The 17,219-nt window shown below is 45.5% G+C and overlaps 1 protein-coding gene across 1 annotated transcript; it reads right to left on the reverse strand.

Moving 5' to 3' along the window:
• Nucleotides 1–10,824: 10,824 nt before the first annotated feature.
• On the reverse strand, nucleotides 10,825–12,798 carry si:ch1073-459b3.2 (growth arrest-specific protein 1). Its single transcript, XM_048520711.2, has one exon. It carries the CDS (start codon nucleotides 12,136–12,138, stop codon nucleotides 11,347–11,349), a length of 792 nt encoding a protein of 263 aa, XP_048376668.1. The 5' UTR covers nucleotides 12,139–12,798; the 3' UTR covers nucleotides 10,825–11,346.
• Nucleotides 12,799–17,219: the final 4,421 nt, after the last annotated feature.

Below are 17,219 nucleotides of genomic sequence, written 5' to 3' on the forward strand. Positions count from 1 at the left end.
CTTGCTCAGCAATCTGCTTCTTTGTCCAACCATTTAAACATGTGTCTTAATATCTCCTGAAGGAGCTCAGCATTAAATTTATACTTCACCTCACTATGGTTTACGATGTTACAAGATTTATATAGGCATAATAAAAACCAAAAGAACTATGGATGCTGTAAATCAGAAACAAAAACAGAAATTGCTGATTAAGCTCAGCAGGTCTGGCAGCATCTTCAGACAGAAAACAGAGATGGTCTGAGGAAGGGCCACTTGATCCAAAACATTAACTCTGATTTCTCTCCACAGATGCTGCCAGACCTGCTGAACCTTTCCACCAATTTATGTTTTTGTTACATAGGCATAAGTTGTTTTACAAACTGGGATGAATTGAAGTGACAGCTAATAGAAGAGGAGTCAGTGATTAACTCCTGCAATTATTAAGTATTTAAAAATCTGATTTTTTTTTAAAAAGAAGGTCTACTGGTTAAACCCAGGCGAATTAGAGAGGGGTTTGGCCAACTTGTCAGAAAGACTAAGTAAGCAATACTGAAGATGGGTGACAGTTAAATGGAGTTGATTTTCCAAGCCTGCCTTCGCTAATTTGGTTTTATTTTGAGGCGCGGAGGAGGTCACATCCATTAACAAATTTTAAAATGAAACTCTGGAGGCTTGAACATCAGATCCAGGATGACAATCAGGGTGCAGAGTGCTATGTTGTCAGAGATGCTGACATTCAGATGAGTTGATAAACTCGGGCCCCTTCTGTCTTCGTGTCAATCTGAAGGATCCTATGCCACTATTCTAAAAGAAGAGCAGACAAATCCTCCTCCACCCCCCATGAACTTGGCGAAGTTTATCCTTCAACCAATATCAATGAAATGAGATTACAAGGTGTAGAGCTGGATGAACACAGCAGGTCCAGAAGCATCAGAGGAGCAGAAAAGCTGACATTTTGGGCCGAGACCCTCCTTCGTAAATGGGGGAGGGGAAGGGGGTTCTGAAATAAATAGGGAGAGAGGGGAATGTGGATAAAGAAGAAGATAGGTGGAGAGGAGTCAGACAGGTCAAAGAGGCAGGGATGGAGCCAGTAAAGGTGAGTGTAGGTGGAGAGATAGGGAGGGGATAGATCAGTCCAGGGACGTCGGACAGGTCAAGGGGGCAGGATGAGGCTGGTAGGTAGGAGATGGGGGTGGGGCTTGAGGTGGGAGGAAGGACAAGTTAGGGAAGCGGGGACAAGCTGGGCTGGTTTTGGGATGTGGTTGGGGGTGTTACATTTTGAAGCTTGTGAAGTCCACATGATACCATTCAGCTGCAGGGTTCGCAAGCAGAATATGAGGCACTATTCCTGCAACCTTCGGGTGGCATCGTTGTAGCACTGCAAGATGGACGTCGTCTGAAGAATAGGAGGGGGATTTTAAATGGTTTGCAACTGGGAGGTGCAGTTGTTTAGTGCGAACTGAGCGTAGGTGTTCCGCAAAGTGGTCCCCAAGCCTCCACTTGGTTTCCCCAATGTAGTGGAGGTCACAATGGATACAGTATACCACATTAGCAAATGTGCAAGTGAACATGGGCCTGGGATGGGGATGAGGGCGGAGGTGTAGGGGCAGGTGTAGCACTTCCTGCGGTTGCAAGGAAAAGTGCCGGGTGTGGTGGTGGTGGAGGGGAGTGTGGAGCAGACAAGGGAGTCCCGGAGAGAGTTGTCCCTCTGGAAAGCAAATAAGGGTGGGGAGGGAAAAATGTCTTTGAAGGTGGGGTCGGATTGCAGATGGTGGAAGAGTCGGAGGATGATGCGTTGGATCTGGTGGTTGGTGGGGTGGTACGTGAAGACGAAGGGTAATATGTTTTGGTTGTTATGGCGTGGAGCGGGTGTGAGGGATGAGTTGTGGGAAATGCAGGAGACACAGTTGAGGGCGTTCTCGACCACTGAATGGGGGGGATATTGCATCCTTGAAAAACAAGGACATCTGAGTTGTTCGGGAGTGGAATGCCTCCTCCTGGGAGCAGATGCAGCGGAGGCAAAGGAATTGGGAATAGGGAATGGCATTTTTGCAGGAAGGTGGGTGGGAGGAGGTGGATTCTAGTGAAATGGATTGTCTTTTGTGGCACCTTGATATGTATATATAGTGTATCCTACATTACAACAGTGACTTGTAGTTGTAATTGTAGCTGTTAATCCTATGATCGTGGTCTTTAAGTGACACCTTACTCTCAGCAGGGATTGCAAAGTTGTAAGTAAGTTGTGGTAGTTTTATTTTGTATCAAGTGTTGTTTGGAGCATACACCTTTCATAAAACAAACAAGGTTAAATCTAGAAAAAAAAAGGAAATCAGTCGATCAACCATGGGACAACACACATGTTTTGTTTGGTGGCCAAGTGAATTGAAGTCTCCAGGAATCAGGGATTGATTTCCAGAATATAACTAAAAACAATGGCAGAAAGTCAAAGGGCAGTAGGTGTGTTTCAATACCTATTTGCTTTGAACGTGATAGTTTATTGGTTGTATATTAGAGATAAAGTTGTGTGACTGGATGATGGGAGATTATGAACAACCTCCAGAATTAAATACAAGCAGAGTTGGCGTGTTCCCTTGTCCCATGGAACAAGGAGGGCACCTGCCAATGCAGGAGGCTGCATGTAGAGCCTTTTAAGGCCAGAAGATTGTTGCACTGCTCCAGGAAGCTCCTTAATTCTTGCGTGCAAAATTGGACATATTTAACAGATAACAATCAACTTATTTGGCCATGTTATGAGCACACCTTTCACGGCCATCTGGTCAAAAGGTGGACCCTAACCCTATCACAGCTAGACCGTCTAGCCCTGTAGTACTACCCACTGTGCCACAAGAGCACCATTATGGTAAGGACACATTGGTGGGTACCATCTTATGTTTTCAAAAAACAAAGAACAGCACAGGCCCTTTGTCCCACCAAGACTGTGCCAACATGTGATACCATTCTAAACTAAAAATCTTTTGCCTCCATATGGTCTGTATCCCTCTATTCCCTGCCTATTCATACATCTGTCAAGATACCTCTTAAGTGACGTCCTCCACCTCTTCAGGCAGCACATTCCAGGCACCTACCACCCTCTGTGTATAAAAAGAACCTGCCTCCGATACCCTTTTACCTTAAATCTATGTCCCTGAGTAATTGATATTTCTACCCAGAGAAAAAGTCTCTGACTATCTATTCTATCGATGCTTCTCATAATTCTGTAAATTTCTATTAGTTTGCCCCACATCCTTTGATGTTCAAATGAAACAACCAAGTTTATTAATCTCTTCTCATAGCTAATACCCTACAAACCATGCAATATCCTGCTAAAGTCCTTAGTTTTTCCATCTCTTCCTGTTTTCCTATTTGCACATTATTGGTCTGTTAAGATTTTGCCCACATTATCAATTGTGACCATTCAGTTGCCACTCAGTTTTTGGTGTGTATACAATCTCATTATGATTTGCCTCACCACACCCCCACTTCATCATAGACCCATCCAGGCCAAAAATGCCTGCTCAGTTGGCACTCCACCCATACATTCACTGTCTCCAGCGCCAATGCACAGTTGCAGCAGTGTGTACCATCTAACAAGGTGAACTACAACAACTCTTCTTTCTAGGTGCCTGGCAATGCCATCACCTATAAATTCCTTTCCATGTCAGCTACCATTCTGACTTGGAACCATACAACTGTTCCTTCAGTGTCACTGTCTCAAAATCCCGAAACTCCTTAACAGCGCTGTGGGTGTCACTACGCCACAAAGACTGCAGTGACTCTAGGAGACAGCCCACCTCCACCCTCTCTGGACAATTAGGGATGGGTGATAACTGCTGGCATTTGGCAAAGATGCATACATTGCATCAATCAGAAAAGCAAAACCTTACAGCCCAGAAAGAGGCCATTCAGCCCACAATTGGTGTAATGGCTCTTCAAGTTATCCAATTAACCTTGACCCATGGAAATGAATCCTTTCTCACCATGTATCCAATTCCATTATGAAAATTACTGTTGAATTTGTCTCCACATCCTAGATTGTAACAAATGCTCCATTGAAAACAAATTCTCATCCTGCCTTTTTTCTGCTATTTATCTTGAACCTCTGTTCCTCATCCTTTCTACCTGTATACAGAATTAAAGCACCTCCAAATACTTTCTCATCTCATTGATAACACTATTGTCTCTTCGTGCTGCCCCATTTCTTATTTCCATAATTTACAGGTCTGAACTTTTATCTAGGGTAGTTCAATGGTTAGCACTGTTGCCTTACAATACCAGGGATCTAGGTTCAATCCCACCCTTGAACAATTGTCTGTGTGGAGCTTGCACTTCTCCCTGTGTGGGTTCCTCCGGGTTCTCTGGTTTTGTCCCACAGTCCAAAGATGTGCAGCCTAGGTGGATTGGCCAAGCTAAATTGCCCATAGTGCCATGGGATGTGCAGCCTAGGCGGATTGGCCAAGCTAAATTGCCCATAGTGCCATGGGATGTGCAGCCTAGGTAGATTGGCCAAGCTAAATTGCCCATAGTGCCATGGGATGTGCAGGCTGGGTGGATTAGCCATGGAAATGCAGGGTTACAAGATAGGGTAGGGGGTGGGTCTGAGTAGGATGCCCTCCAAAGGGTCAGTGTGGACTTAATAGGCTGAATGGCCTGCTTCTGCACTAGGGATTCTATACACAGTTAGTACTCGACCTGCTCCTGTGTGTTTATTACATTTATTTATTCTGAATGTTTGGAACATCCATTTGTATTTTTAATTGACAATGTCTGTCTCTGACAGCGTTTTATTTTCAAGACTCTCCCTTAGAGATTGGGAGAATCTGGAACTCTCTGTCTAAGGGTAGTAGAGGCTGAAACCCTCAATAGAACATAGAACAATTCAGCACAGAACAGGCCCTTTGGCCCTCGATGTTGCGTCGGCCTGTGAACTAACTTAAGCCCATCCCCCTACACTATCCCATCATTATCCACATCTTTATCCAAGGACTGTTTAAATACCCCTAATGTGGCTGAGTTAACTACATTGGCAGGCAGGGCGTTCCATGTCCTTACCACTCTCTGAGTAAAGAACCTGCCTCTGACATCTGTCTTAAATCTATCACCCCTCAATTTGTAGCTATGCCCCCTTGTACAAGCTGAAGTCATCATCCTCGGAAAAAGACTCTCACTGTCCACCCTATCTAATCCTCTGATCATCTTGTCGCATCTCAGGAGCACAAAAGCTGATGTCAGCTTTTGTGCTCCTGAGATGCTGCTGGGCCTGCTGTGTTCATCCAGCTTCACATTTCATTATCTTGGATTCTCCAGCATCTACAGTTCCCATTATCACTGATCATCTTCTATGTCTAATATTTATGAAGTATCTTTTGATGCACACTTGCAATACTAAGGCATATAAGGCAATGGGCCAAAGTGCTGGAAAATGGGATTAGAATTGTTAGGTTAGTATCAGAGATAATGGGAACTGCAGATGCTGGAGATTCCAAGATAATAAAATGTGAGGCTGGATGAACACAGCAGGCCAAGCAGCATCTCAGGAGCACATCCAGCCTCACATTTTATTATCTTAGAATTGTTAGGTGGTTGTTTTTGACTAGCACAGACTCCATGGGCTGAAGGGCATGCTCCTGTGTTCTGAGCCTCTGTGACCTGTTTCCCCTACTGTAAGGATTCTGTGATTCGACTCCATCAAATCTACGAATAATAGGAAAGATAAGGTCAACAGTCACAGCACGCCGGGTTATAGTCCAACAAGGGTTCGGCTAGGTGTTCGAACAGGTGTGACTTCTGACTTTATCCACCCTAGCCCAAAACCGGCACCTCCACGGTAGGAAAGTTGACAAGGCAAATTGAAGTAGTCACAATTGGGTAGTTTGGACTGTTGTAGTGCGGGTTACCAAAGTAAATTTCTGCCAACTCGAGAGAATGGCAGGCAAACAAAACAAAATATTCTGTCCCTACCACGTGTGTTCCCCCCCGCCCACCGAGAGACATTGTCTCATACAAGACAATTAAAGAGTTGGGTTCAGCAGTTTCTGGAGCTGCTGCTGGGAGATGAACGAGTCGCTGTTTGCCAGGCTAATCTGAATGATAAAGCGTACGGCCACTTGACACTTGTATGGGCTGTATCCGTCCTCCAGAAATAGTCTGACCCATTATCTGAAGGAGTCATTTGAAGTGTTTAATCAATTCCCGCACTTTTTCAAGAGAGCAAATTTGTTTAGATTGGCGAGTTAATGACAACGTTACTGATCCCTCAATCGAGTTTTTGACTCTCTGTGGAACATCTCCACGTGGAGGCCTCGGCGTATACCATCCACCAGCGCTTTCCGTGTTCGCTTAAAATCTGCAGACCCTGACACTGTTCTGATTCTAATTTAACTACAGTCCTAGCCCTGCATTCAATGCTCTGTCAGCTTTTATAATTTCAAAATGCTTTGTTTTTTCTTCGCTACACGATTGGCTAAAAAGCAGAGTAAACGTCGAGTGTTGTGTTAGGTCATTAGTATTGCGATCTACAGTGAAAACCTCTCTACTTCAACAAATGCTATTAATAATTTTAATTTACTCCAATTTGCTTCTGTCCGAGGCAACGCACTCGTAAAGAAATTTAGAAATCACGTGTATAATTGATCTGAATGGTAGGATATTGATTAGGTTTTTAAATTTGTTTTGTGTTCTCGTTTTTAAGATGTATATTTACAGATTGGATCCATAAACTCCCCTGTCGTTTGGGGTCCAGCTGACTAACTCTGACTAATAGATGTACATGCCTGGCATCCAGATTCTTTTGTCCAGGTGTAGTGAAAGCGTCTCTGCCTCTGGAATGGGAGTCAGTTGTGGGGGTTGGGGTTTGTGAAGTCGAGTGGAGGGGGATGGGAGATAATGGGAACTGCAGATGCTGGAGATTCCAAGATAATAAAATGTGAGGCTGGATGAACACAGTAGGCCCAGCAGCATCTCAGCAGCTCTCTGATGAAGGGTCTAGGCCCGAAACGTCAGCTTTTGTGCTCCTGAGATGCTGCTTGGCCTGCTGTGTTCATCCAGCCTCACATTTTATCATTTTGGAGGGGGATGGGAGTGGGAGGGGAGGATACGTGCGGACGGCTGCATTCAAGTCCCACCTGCTCCACAGATGTACCGCAACACGTCTGGACAGATTGACTGGCGGGGGCGGGAGGGAATACCTAGAAAGCGATTCGGTTTGACTGCGAAAAAGACAGTTCAAACTACGAGGCTGCTCCTCTAGCCATTCCACAGCTAGTTTCCGAACATATCCACCTTCGCGCTCCCGTCAGCGGCAACTTCTTAAAATTAAAGTAAACCCCTTTATCCGAACCTTTACATAAGAGTAGGGACCAAACTGTAAAGTGAAATGGAAAAGGGGAGAATAAATATATATATCAGTGAGTCTCCGTTTGCTCCAACCCAGGAGATGGAAGAGTAAAATTCGAGGAGAATTTAGAAAATTTAACCTTCGGAATTTTTCAAAGAACTTCAGTAGCGCTCACTTTAATCGGCGTGAAAACTCGGTGATTTTTGCATCGGATTGGAAGGGGTGGGAGTGTAACATAAAACTTCAGAATCTGTATGGAGCACTTGTTCACAAACTGAAATCCCCCCTCGGGGATTTAAAGAATGGAATGTTTTAACTGTGAGGCTGCGGGTAATTTAATCAGGGTTTAATCTGCTGTTGCTGTTGTGCGTATCAGATCGGGGTCTTTAAAACTACCAGACTGCAAATAAATGCTCCGGGTATTGGCTGATGTGCAAACGCTGCCACTTTTTTAAAAAAATACTGTACATAAATGAAACGAGACCAAAAGAAACTGCGAGTTAATGCCTAAGCGTGTGGCAGTAAAATTGTAATAGCAACCAGATTGTTCTGGGTACGTCGTTCCAGTGGAACACAAAAGCTCCTATCCTTTCTCTCTGTTGGGTACCGAATCCCTTGTGGGGTTTTTTTTAAACCGACCTACCCCCAGTCCACTGTTCAATTCCTATTGAGATCATTGCTCCCCCTGTACAATGAATGGCTCATTGTTTCCCCCCCCAACATACCCCAAACTCACTTTCCACAAGTTCCTGTGTGTGTTCACTTTCGAAATGTTTATATAACTTGGTGTAGTTTCTGCACTCGCTGGCGCTCGGGGAGAATTCATTGGGAGCTACATATATCCAGATGGTCCCACTCTGCCAGTGTAAACTTTCTCCTCGCTGTTTAATAAACAACATCATACTACAACACGTCCTACACCGCCACGCTTCGGGGCTCAGTACTGTTTATTTAAATATTTGGATAATGAAGCGCAAAGCACAATGAAAATAGATTTTTTTAAATAAATGAGACAGCTCCAAAGGCGGGAGTGACTTGTTGACTCGGTGGATTGGCACATTTTAACCAACTTGCTGTTGAGCCATATTTTTTAAAAGCTATTATATAGGGCCATAACAGTATTAAAATCGAATCAACTGTACTTCAAAGATGTGGTGAGTGAAAACGCATGTCCAAACGAAGGCTAAGAAAGCGGTGAGCGGTGAGTAGATTTAAAAGTGGAGGGAATTTAGACAGTTAGTCCCAGGCTCCTTGACAATTCTTGTTATTCCACTGCAATTGTTGCCCATTACTCTTCGGCTGACTGACATGCTGAGCTATTTCAGAGGGCAATTAGAATCACATAATCCATACACTGTGGGTGCAGATCATTTGGTCCCCCACGTACCCTCTGAAAGGTATCCCACCCAGACCAGCACACCCCTACCCTGTAATTCCTATAGCTAATCCACCTGGACACTATAGCATTGCTAATTCGCCTAACCTGCACACTTTTCGATTATTGGAGGAAACCGGGGCACCTGGGGCAAACCCACGCAGTCACAGGGAGAATGTGCAAACTCCACACAGAGAGTTGCCCGAGGGTGGAATCGAACCGGAGCCGCTGGGGCTGTGAAGTAACAATGCTAACTGAGCCACCATGCCACCCCAGATAACAATGTGTGGAGCTGGATGAACACAGCAGGCCAAGCAGCATCTCAGGAGAAGAAAGTTCGAATGAAGGGTGTAGGCCCAAAACGTCAGCTTTTGTGCTCCTAAGATGCGGCTTGGCCTCCTGTGTTCATCCAGCTCCAAACCTTGTTATCTCGGATTCTCCAGCATCTGCAGTTCCCATTATCTCCACCATGCCGTCCCAACTAGATTCAAGTACATTGCTATGGGTTTGGGGTCATATATAGGCCAGGCCAGGCAAGGTTGGCAGATTTCTCTCCTTAAAACATCAACAACAATTTCATGGTCAGCCTGATATCTTAGTCTGATCATTAGTCTGAGTTAGTTGCACAGTGACATGAGGACTTACATCACTGTCTCCATACAATAGTAATACTATAACATGGTAAAATTTCAGGTTTAGCGTGAACTTGACAAGTGTGGGTCTAAGACTACTGTTTCAGAACTAAATCTAGTATTTAAACCCAAATAAAGGTAATGACAAAGGGGTAAATGCAGAACTGGGAAATTAAGGTGACAGAAAGGACAGTCCAGACCTAATGATGGATTTAGAATCATAGAATTCCCAGTGTGGAAAAAGGCTATTCCACCCATCTATTCCACAATGACACTCAAAAGAGCTGCCCACCCAAACCCATTCCTTACTCTACCCCTATAACCTTGCACTTCCCATGGCTAATCCACCTAGCTTGCACATCCGTGGACAATTTGGGGCAATTACAAAGCAGATTTATTTAATAGGTCTGTAGCTAATGGTGTGGGAAGGATGTGCAAATCATGTGAAAGGGGCAGAGAATTGGGAGTTGTAGGTTGAAACACAAGGTGAGGAATAAGTGAGAACAGATGGGAGGGAAAGAGCTGGATGTGGCATGCTGGGTGGAACAGCTTCAACCCAGTTGAGGATGATTTAATTTTTATTTGTTCAGTGCCCCTAGTTAGGCCAGCAATTATTGCCCAGAAGGCATTTAAGAGTTAACTGATGCAAGCATGATGTGCCAAATGGCCTCTTTCTGCACTAGTAGCACTTCTGAGATTCCGTGAAGAGTTAACTGCTTTGCCATGGATTTGTAGTCAGATGAAGGGCAGAGAAGTTTGGTAGATATCTTTCCCTGAAGGACACTGGTGAACCAGATGGGTTATTATGGCAGCCTATAGTCCAGATGTTTTGTGTTTAAAAAAAAATTTAATTTAAAGCTCACCGTCTGGCATGGTAGGATCTAAAACCATATCACTAGAGCATTGGGCTTGGATTCTGCATTGCTAATCCATTGTGTAATACCAACAGAATAATAAAATGTGAGGCTGGATGAACACAGCAGGCCAAGCAGCATCTTAGGAGCAGAAAAGCTCCTAAGATGCTGCTTGGCCTGCTGTGTTCATCCAGTTCTACACTTTGCTATCTAGGTTAGCACAACGGTCTGTCGACAATCTGTAGCCCCTTGCCGAAGGCATGGTGACCCTCCAGTTAGACTATCACATCGTCTCTCTCACGAGCCCCTATGGTCCTCCAGACAATGGAGACTTTCACGACTGTCAGGTTTGTGGAGGCTGAGAAATTCTATCAAACGCTGGAGGTAGAATGAGACAAGCAGAAGGGGTTCAAAGGAGCTGAGGTAAGGAAGGAGGCAATGTGGGTCTGGATGTAGGCGACCGGGAAGATTTACGGGCGCTGTAAAGACCGAAGAGGGCACCCACGTTTGGACACAGAGTCATGGAAGTGGCTTGCGGGGATGGAATGGAATCGCTGGCAGGAGGGGAAAACGGGTAGCCTGACCGAGGGAGACGTGCTGATGAACAACAGGGCAATGGAGGTGGAGATGGCGGGTTTGTTTTAGACAAAACAGATACAAAACTGTAACCTGATTTTTGTTTCTTTTTTTAAAAAAGTACTGGCTGCAAATCCATAAACAGTGTTTAAAAAAACATTTCCGTCGTTTATACAAAAGTTGTCGAAAAGTTGCAAATCGAGTGACCCAAGCTTTAGCCATTTATTTGCGTTAAAGATCAGCTGAACCATCGAAAAGAAACATTTTGTACACGCCTTTTCTCTCGTTTTATTTAAATTCAAATCGAACCAAGTCCCAAGGCGGCTTCGATGAGCAATTTACAATGTTCCGTTTTATACGTGTGAGATTTTTTAAAAAAATAAATCTTTGTTAAAAAAAGATTTACGGGAGGTGGAAGCTATGAGGAAGACTGTATAACCCAAGTTTTTAATTTGATCAGCACGTGATGTGCCCAGCTTCAGTGAAGTGTTTTGTAAACACCAGAGGCGCACGGTGCCTGATACACACAGAGTTTACAAATAATTAAAACTGACAATAAAAACACACAAACCTGCAAATAATTGTTTGCACAAAGTATTAGGGAAACCACAAGTTCAGTAGGAGGAGGAGTGCACACCACGTGTGTGTCTCCAGTCCTGCAGAGTCATTCAGGGGCGAGTCCACTCCGTCTGTAGTTTCTGGCCTTAAATCCGTTTTGTTCATTTCATAATCATCGTATTCATAGTTCTCCTCCGAGTCCGGGGTGGCCGTAAAGAGCGAGGGGCCTTCGATGGAACAGAACTTCTCCATGTTCTCCTTCACCACCTCGCAGAAGGGTCTCTCCACCCCGTCGCAGACGCATGTGTTCAGCAAGATCCCACTGGGAATGGACAGCAAGTGTTGGATGGTGCTCTTGCAGACGGCGGTGCAGCGCCTGCCATTGAAGAGCTGCCCGCATTTGGAGAGGTAGTCCTTCATGGCACCGTGGCACACCGACTCCTCCTCGCAGCGCTGCCGGGCGGCGGTGCAGCCTAGGTCGGCCGCGTCCGGCGACTGGCCCCTGTACCGCCTGGGCATGCACGGTTCGATGGCCCGCTTGGCCCGCCTGCACTGCACGTCCTGGTCGCAGTCACAGTTCTCCAGGTCGGGACCGTTCTGAGTCTGGTTGAGTTTGACCAAGGCGCCGATACAGTGGCTCGGACACTGGCGTCTCAGCCCCTTGAGAAAGGGCTCGCAGGCGGCGCTATACTGGCTGTAAGCCCACTTACAGTCCTTCTCCTCCTGACAACGGAGTACCGCTTGCCAACACACCGGCTCAGCTCCGCTCACCGAGCTGAGACAAGCCAAGATCGCCAGCGAGTACCAACTGACCCTCACGGCCTGGGGCATCCTTTAACACCATCCGCAGCTCCCTGGCTCAGAGCGACCGGATCGGATACATCCGGAAACCGTCTCCCCAATCTGCTTTCCAGAGTCCCTTCTGAGTTGCATAACAGCGGGTGCAGTGATCTCCCACCCACTTCCTCCACCCTCCCCTCCAAATCTCCCCGCTTTCCACAACGAGAAAGTCAAAAATCTATTCCAGAAAACTCCAAAACAAACTTGCATCCGGGGAGAATTCAGCAATTCAGCCGGAGAACCGAAGTTTCTATCCACCCTCCCTCCCCTTTGTCCTGGAATCCTTGCAATTGTAACTCACATAGAACAGAAATTTGCCGCGGTTTTTTTTGGCCAAATGCAAATTGTCAAAGTACTTTCTTTCTCACAGACTCCCCTTCCCTCTCCCTCTCTGTAAACTATAGCTGCACTCCAGTGTTCCACATCACGCTTGATTTAGCAAGCTCAAACTCTTGTCCAACCTTCCCCTCCCTCTCTCCCCGAATCGGGGGGGTGGAGGGGGAGAGAAAGACAGCGAGAAAAAAAATCTTTTTTCCCAAACTCAGTCGGTCGATCCTTTCTAAAAACAACGAGCGTTGCGCAGCCTGGATTTATCTTCATAGCATCTTATTTTCTTTCTCTCTGGCAAACCCAGCACGTTACATACTGGCGCAAATGTTTACATAAGTGTATATATATTTTCTCTAAAAAAAGCAACATGTGTGGTCTCGATGTTATTTTGTGTTAACAAGTAGCGAACCAGCAGGGGGAGCAGGGCCTGCATCTGAATGTGCAGCTTCCGCTTAATCTGAAATCTCAGCCGACCCCTTGCAAGCAAACCTCAATGTCATTTAATTTTGCAAAAGTGGATGTTGCAACCTCAAACTTTGCGGGGGAGGGGTAATTCTCAGAAGCTGCCAGGGTGCATTTCAGCAAGAGATTCAGGCCGACCTCTATCTACAACCCAACGCCCCCCCCCGCCCCCCCAACACCCAGTCAGGGCGGTGAATAGCATTTTCTGGACCGTTTGATTCACTTTGTGGGAGATGGGTTTGCATGCAGACCTCTCATGCCGGGACGCCAGAGGGAATTGTTTCCGCCCTGCAAGCCATGAATGGGGGCCCACCCCCTCTCTCTCTCTCTCTGGTCAGTGAGTGTTTTCCAAAAGCTCAGGCGGTTGCGGGGGGATGGAATGAGTGTGTGTATGGGAGGGGGGGGGGTCCCCTTTTTAAAAACGTACCGAAGATTCTCCCATTCAACCTCACTTGATAAGCTCACCACACACAAATACACACAGCTCGCCCCAAACGGCGAGCAGCCCCCAGTTTGATTCCTGTCTCTCCACCCACCCATCACCCATTGAGATGTAAAGCGACGAATTCAGGAGTAAATCGGCTGACACCATGACCGCGTTTGACAGTCGGGGATAAGAAAGAGGGTGGGAGATTCATCCTGAAGGGAGAGAAAGTACGAGACTCCAGTTTTGTTTCCTTGAAAGGGGCTTCTCCTCTCCCCTGCCCTCCACCCCATCTCTGGCAGGCGTCTCAAATCCTGTTCTGAAGGCATCAACACTAACTTGCTCAGAGCTCTTTAAAAAAAAATTCGAGCCCCGGAGTTGCACAGCAGGGAAACAGACCCTTCGGTCCCACTCCTCCATGCCGAACAGATATCCTGAATTAATCTAGCCCCATTTGCCTTCCTATGGCCTATACCCTTGTAAACCATTCTTATTCATGTACCCAGCCAGATGCCTTTTAAATGTTGTAACTGTACCAGGCTCCACCACTTCCTCTGGCAGTTCATTCCATACACACACCACGCTCTGCATTGAAAAAGTTGCCCCTTGGGGCCCTTTTATGTCTTTCTCCTCTCACCTTAAACCTATGCCCTTTAGTTATGACTGTTCTACCCAGGGAAATAGACCTTGGCTATTCACCCTATTCATGCCCTTCATTATTTTATAAACATTATTTGTAAGGTCACATCTCAGCCTCTGATGCTTCAAAGAGTCTGTTCAGACTATCCCTCTGGCACAAAATCTTCAATCCCAGCAACATCGTTTCTGAACTCTTTCAAGTTTAACATTATCTTTCCTTCTGCAGGGAGACTAGAGTTGAATGCAGTATTCCAAAAGTGGATTAACCAGTCCTAATATCACAGCATGCTCTCGAACGCCTAACCTCAGCATGGACCCAAACCCCAGCCTAAGCGTGGTTTCAAAATCCTGGCTTCAGCAAAGACTCAAACTCTTGGCCTCAGCATAGACTCGATCGATGGCCTCAACGTGGACTCGAACCCCCAGCCTCAGCATGAACTTGAACCCCTGACCTCAGTGTGGTCTCAAATCCCCGGCCTCAGCGTAGACTTGAACCCCCGGCCTCAGCGTGGTCTCAACCCCCTGGCTCAACGTGGACTCGACCTCCTGACCTCAGCATGGACCCGAACCCCCAGCTTCTCCAAGGACTCGAACCCCTAGCCTCAGCATGGACTCGAATCCCTGGCCGCAACGTGGACTCAAACTCCCGGCCTCAGCGTGGACTTGAACCCTCAGCCTTACCATGGACTTGAACTCCCCAGCCTTTATTGCTTTATTTTTCTATTTTTTTCCCCTTAAGAATTTGAACTTAAGAATTTGTATCTAGGTGCCTTGGTCACTAAGATGGCACTATCAGTGATAACTTGTAAACTTTTCATTGTACTCATGTGAGTACATGTGACAATAAAGGGAATTATTGTAAAGCTACTTATTATTTTCCTGATACCAAAAATGCATTCCCAATCTTTCAAAACAAAACTTGAAAACAGGAGTTTAGGAAGAAAGAAATTAACAGATTAGTTGACTTAAGATCTAGATGTATTTTACAATTATAAAGCATATACTACAGTGAAGGCCATGTGTAATTTATTACAAAGTGCATGCACTGGGAGTATTTTGATTTTGAAAACAATCAGTGATGGGATGTGGGTGACACTGACATGGTCAGACTCCATTGCCCAAACTCAATTACCCTTGAGAAAGTAGCTGAGTGGAGCAACAGATTGCCCCCATTTCAGAGGGCTGTTATGAGTCAATTACATTGATGCAGGTCACCTGTAGGTCAGATATCACATTTCCTTCCCTAAGGGCCTTGGTAAACTAAACACGTTTTACAACAATCTATAAAATGAGTAGAAGTATGCCATTTGCCCCATCAGGTTCACTCCAGCACTCAATGAGATCACAGCTGATGCAACAATTGTCAACTCCACTTCCCTGCCTTATCCCTGTAGCCCTTGATTTCCCTAATGATTAAAAATCTCAGTGTTGAATATAGTTAATGACCAACACTCAATAGCCCTCTGATTCACTACTGTTGTTGTTGGTAAAGTGTTGGAAAAGGTTATAAGGGATAGGATTTATAATCATCTAGAAAAGAATAAATTGATTAGGGATAGTAAGCACGGTTTTGTGAAGGGAAGGTCGTGCCTCACAAACCTTATTGAGTTCTCTGAGAAGGTGACCAAACAGGTAGATGAGAGTAAACCGGTTGATGTGGTGTATATGGATTTCAGCAAGGCGTTCGATAAGGTTCCCCACAATAGGCTATTGTACAAAATGCGGAGGAATGGAATTGTGGGAGATATAGCAGTTTGGATCGGAAATTCGCTTGCTGAAAGAAGACAGAGGGTGGTAGTTGATGGGAAATGTTCATCCTGGAGACCAGTTACTGGAGGTGTACCGCAAGGGTCGGTGTTGGGTCCACTGCTGTTTGTCATTTTTATAAATGACCTGGATGAGGGCGTAGAAGGATGGGTTAGTAAATTTGCAGACGACACTAAGGTCGGTGGAGTTGTGGATAGTGACGAAGGATGCTGTAGGTTGCAGAGAGACATAGGTAAGCTGCAGAGCTTGGCTGAGAGGTGGCAAATGGAGTTTAATGCAGACAAGTGTGAGGTGATGCACTTTGGTAGGAGTAACCAGAAGGCAAAGTACAGGGCTAATGGTAAGATTCTTAGTAGTGTAGATGAGCAGAGAGATCTCGGTGTCCATGTACACAGATCCTTGAAAGTTGTCACCCAGGTTGACAGGGCTGTTAAGAAGGCATACAGTGTTTTAGCTTTTATTAATAGAGGGATCGAGTTCCGGAACCAAGAGGTTATGGTGAAGCTGTACAAAACTCTGGTGCGGCCGCACTTGGAGTATTGTGTACAGTTCTGGTCACCGCATTCTAAGAAGGATGTGGAAGCTTTGGAAAGGGTGCAGAAGAGATTTACTAGGATGTTGCGTGGTATGGAGGGAAGGTCTTACAAGGAAAGGCTGAGGGACTTGAGGCTGTTTTCATTAGAGAGAAGAAGGTCGAGGGTGACTTAATTGAAACATATAAAATAATCAAAGGGTTAGATAGGGTGGATAGGGAGAGCCTTTTTCCTAGGATGGTGACGGCGAGCACGAGGGGGCATAGCTTTAAATTGAGGGTTGAAAGATATAGGACAGATGTCAGAGGTAGTTTCTTTACTCAGAGAGTAGTAAGGGAATGGAACGCTTTGCCTGCAACGGTAGTAGATTCACCAACTTTAGGTACATTTAAGTCATCATTGGACAAGCATATGGACGTACATGGAATAGTGTAGGTTCGATGGGCTTGAGATCGGTATGACAGGTCGGCACAAGATCGAGGGCCGAAGGGCCTGTACTGTGCTGTAATGTTCTATGTTCTATGTATGTCTGCAAGAAAAATAATCCTTGTTAGCTGTGACTCCTTACTCCAAGATTATGCCTTCTGGATGTGATACTGATTTTCTGTTTCAGTCACATTTACCTAATTACTGAGATAGGATTTGAACTTGCATTTGCAGAGCATTTTCCTGGACGTGTGGATTGCTAGTCCAGTAACATTACACTAAACGTAGCCGGTTCACAGTCACCATAGCCACTCCTGGCTTACTGTTCCAAATTTAATTAATTACTTAAATTTATTTCCCCCAGCTGCTGCAGAGGGCATTCAGCTCATGTCTATGGAGCATTCACTAAGACTTCTATGTTACTAGTCCAGTAACATAACCACCATAGGGTTATACCCCTGAAGTGCACACATGACAGTTCTGATGAAGGA

The sequence above is a fragment of the Stegostoma tigrinum genome, chromosome 36 (assembly GCF_030684315.1).
Source record: "Stegostoma tigrinum isolate sSteTig4 chromosome 36, sSteTig4.hap1, whole genome shotgun sequence".
Taxonomy (NCBI): Eukaryota; Metazoa; Chordata; class Chondrichthyes; order Orectolobiformes; family Stegostomatidae; genus Stegostoma; species Stegostoma tigrinum.

Excerpts from the sequence above, each read along its gene's own strand:
- si:ch1073-459b3.2 (XM_048520711.2), bottom strand. The coding sequence starts at position 12,138 with ATGCCCCAGGCCGTGAGGGTCAGTTGGTACTCGCTGGCGATCTTGGCT.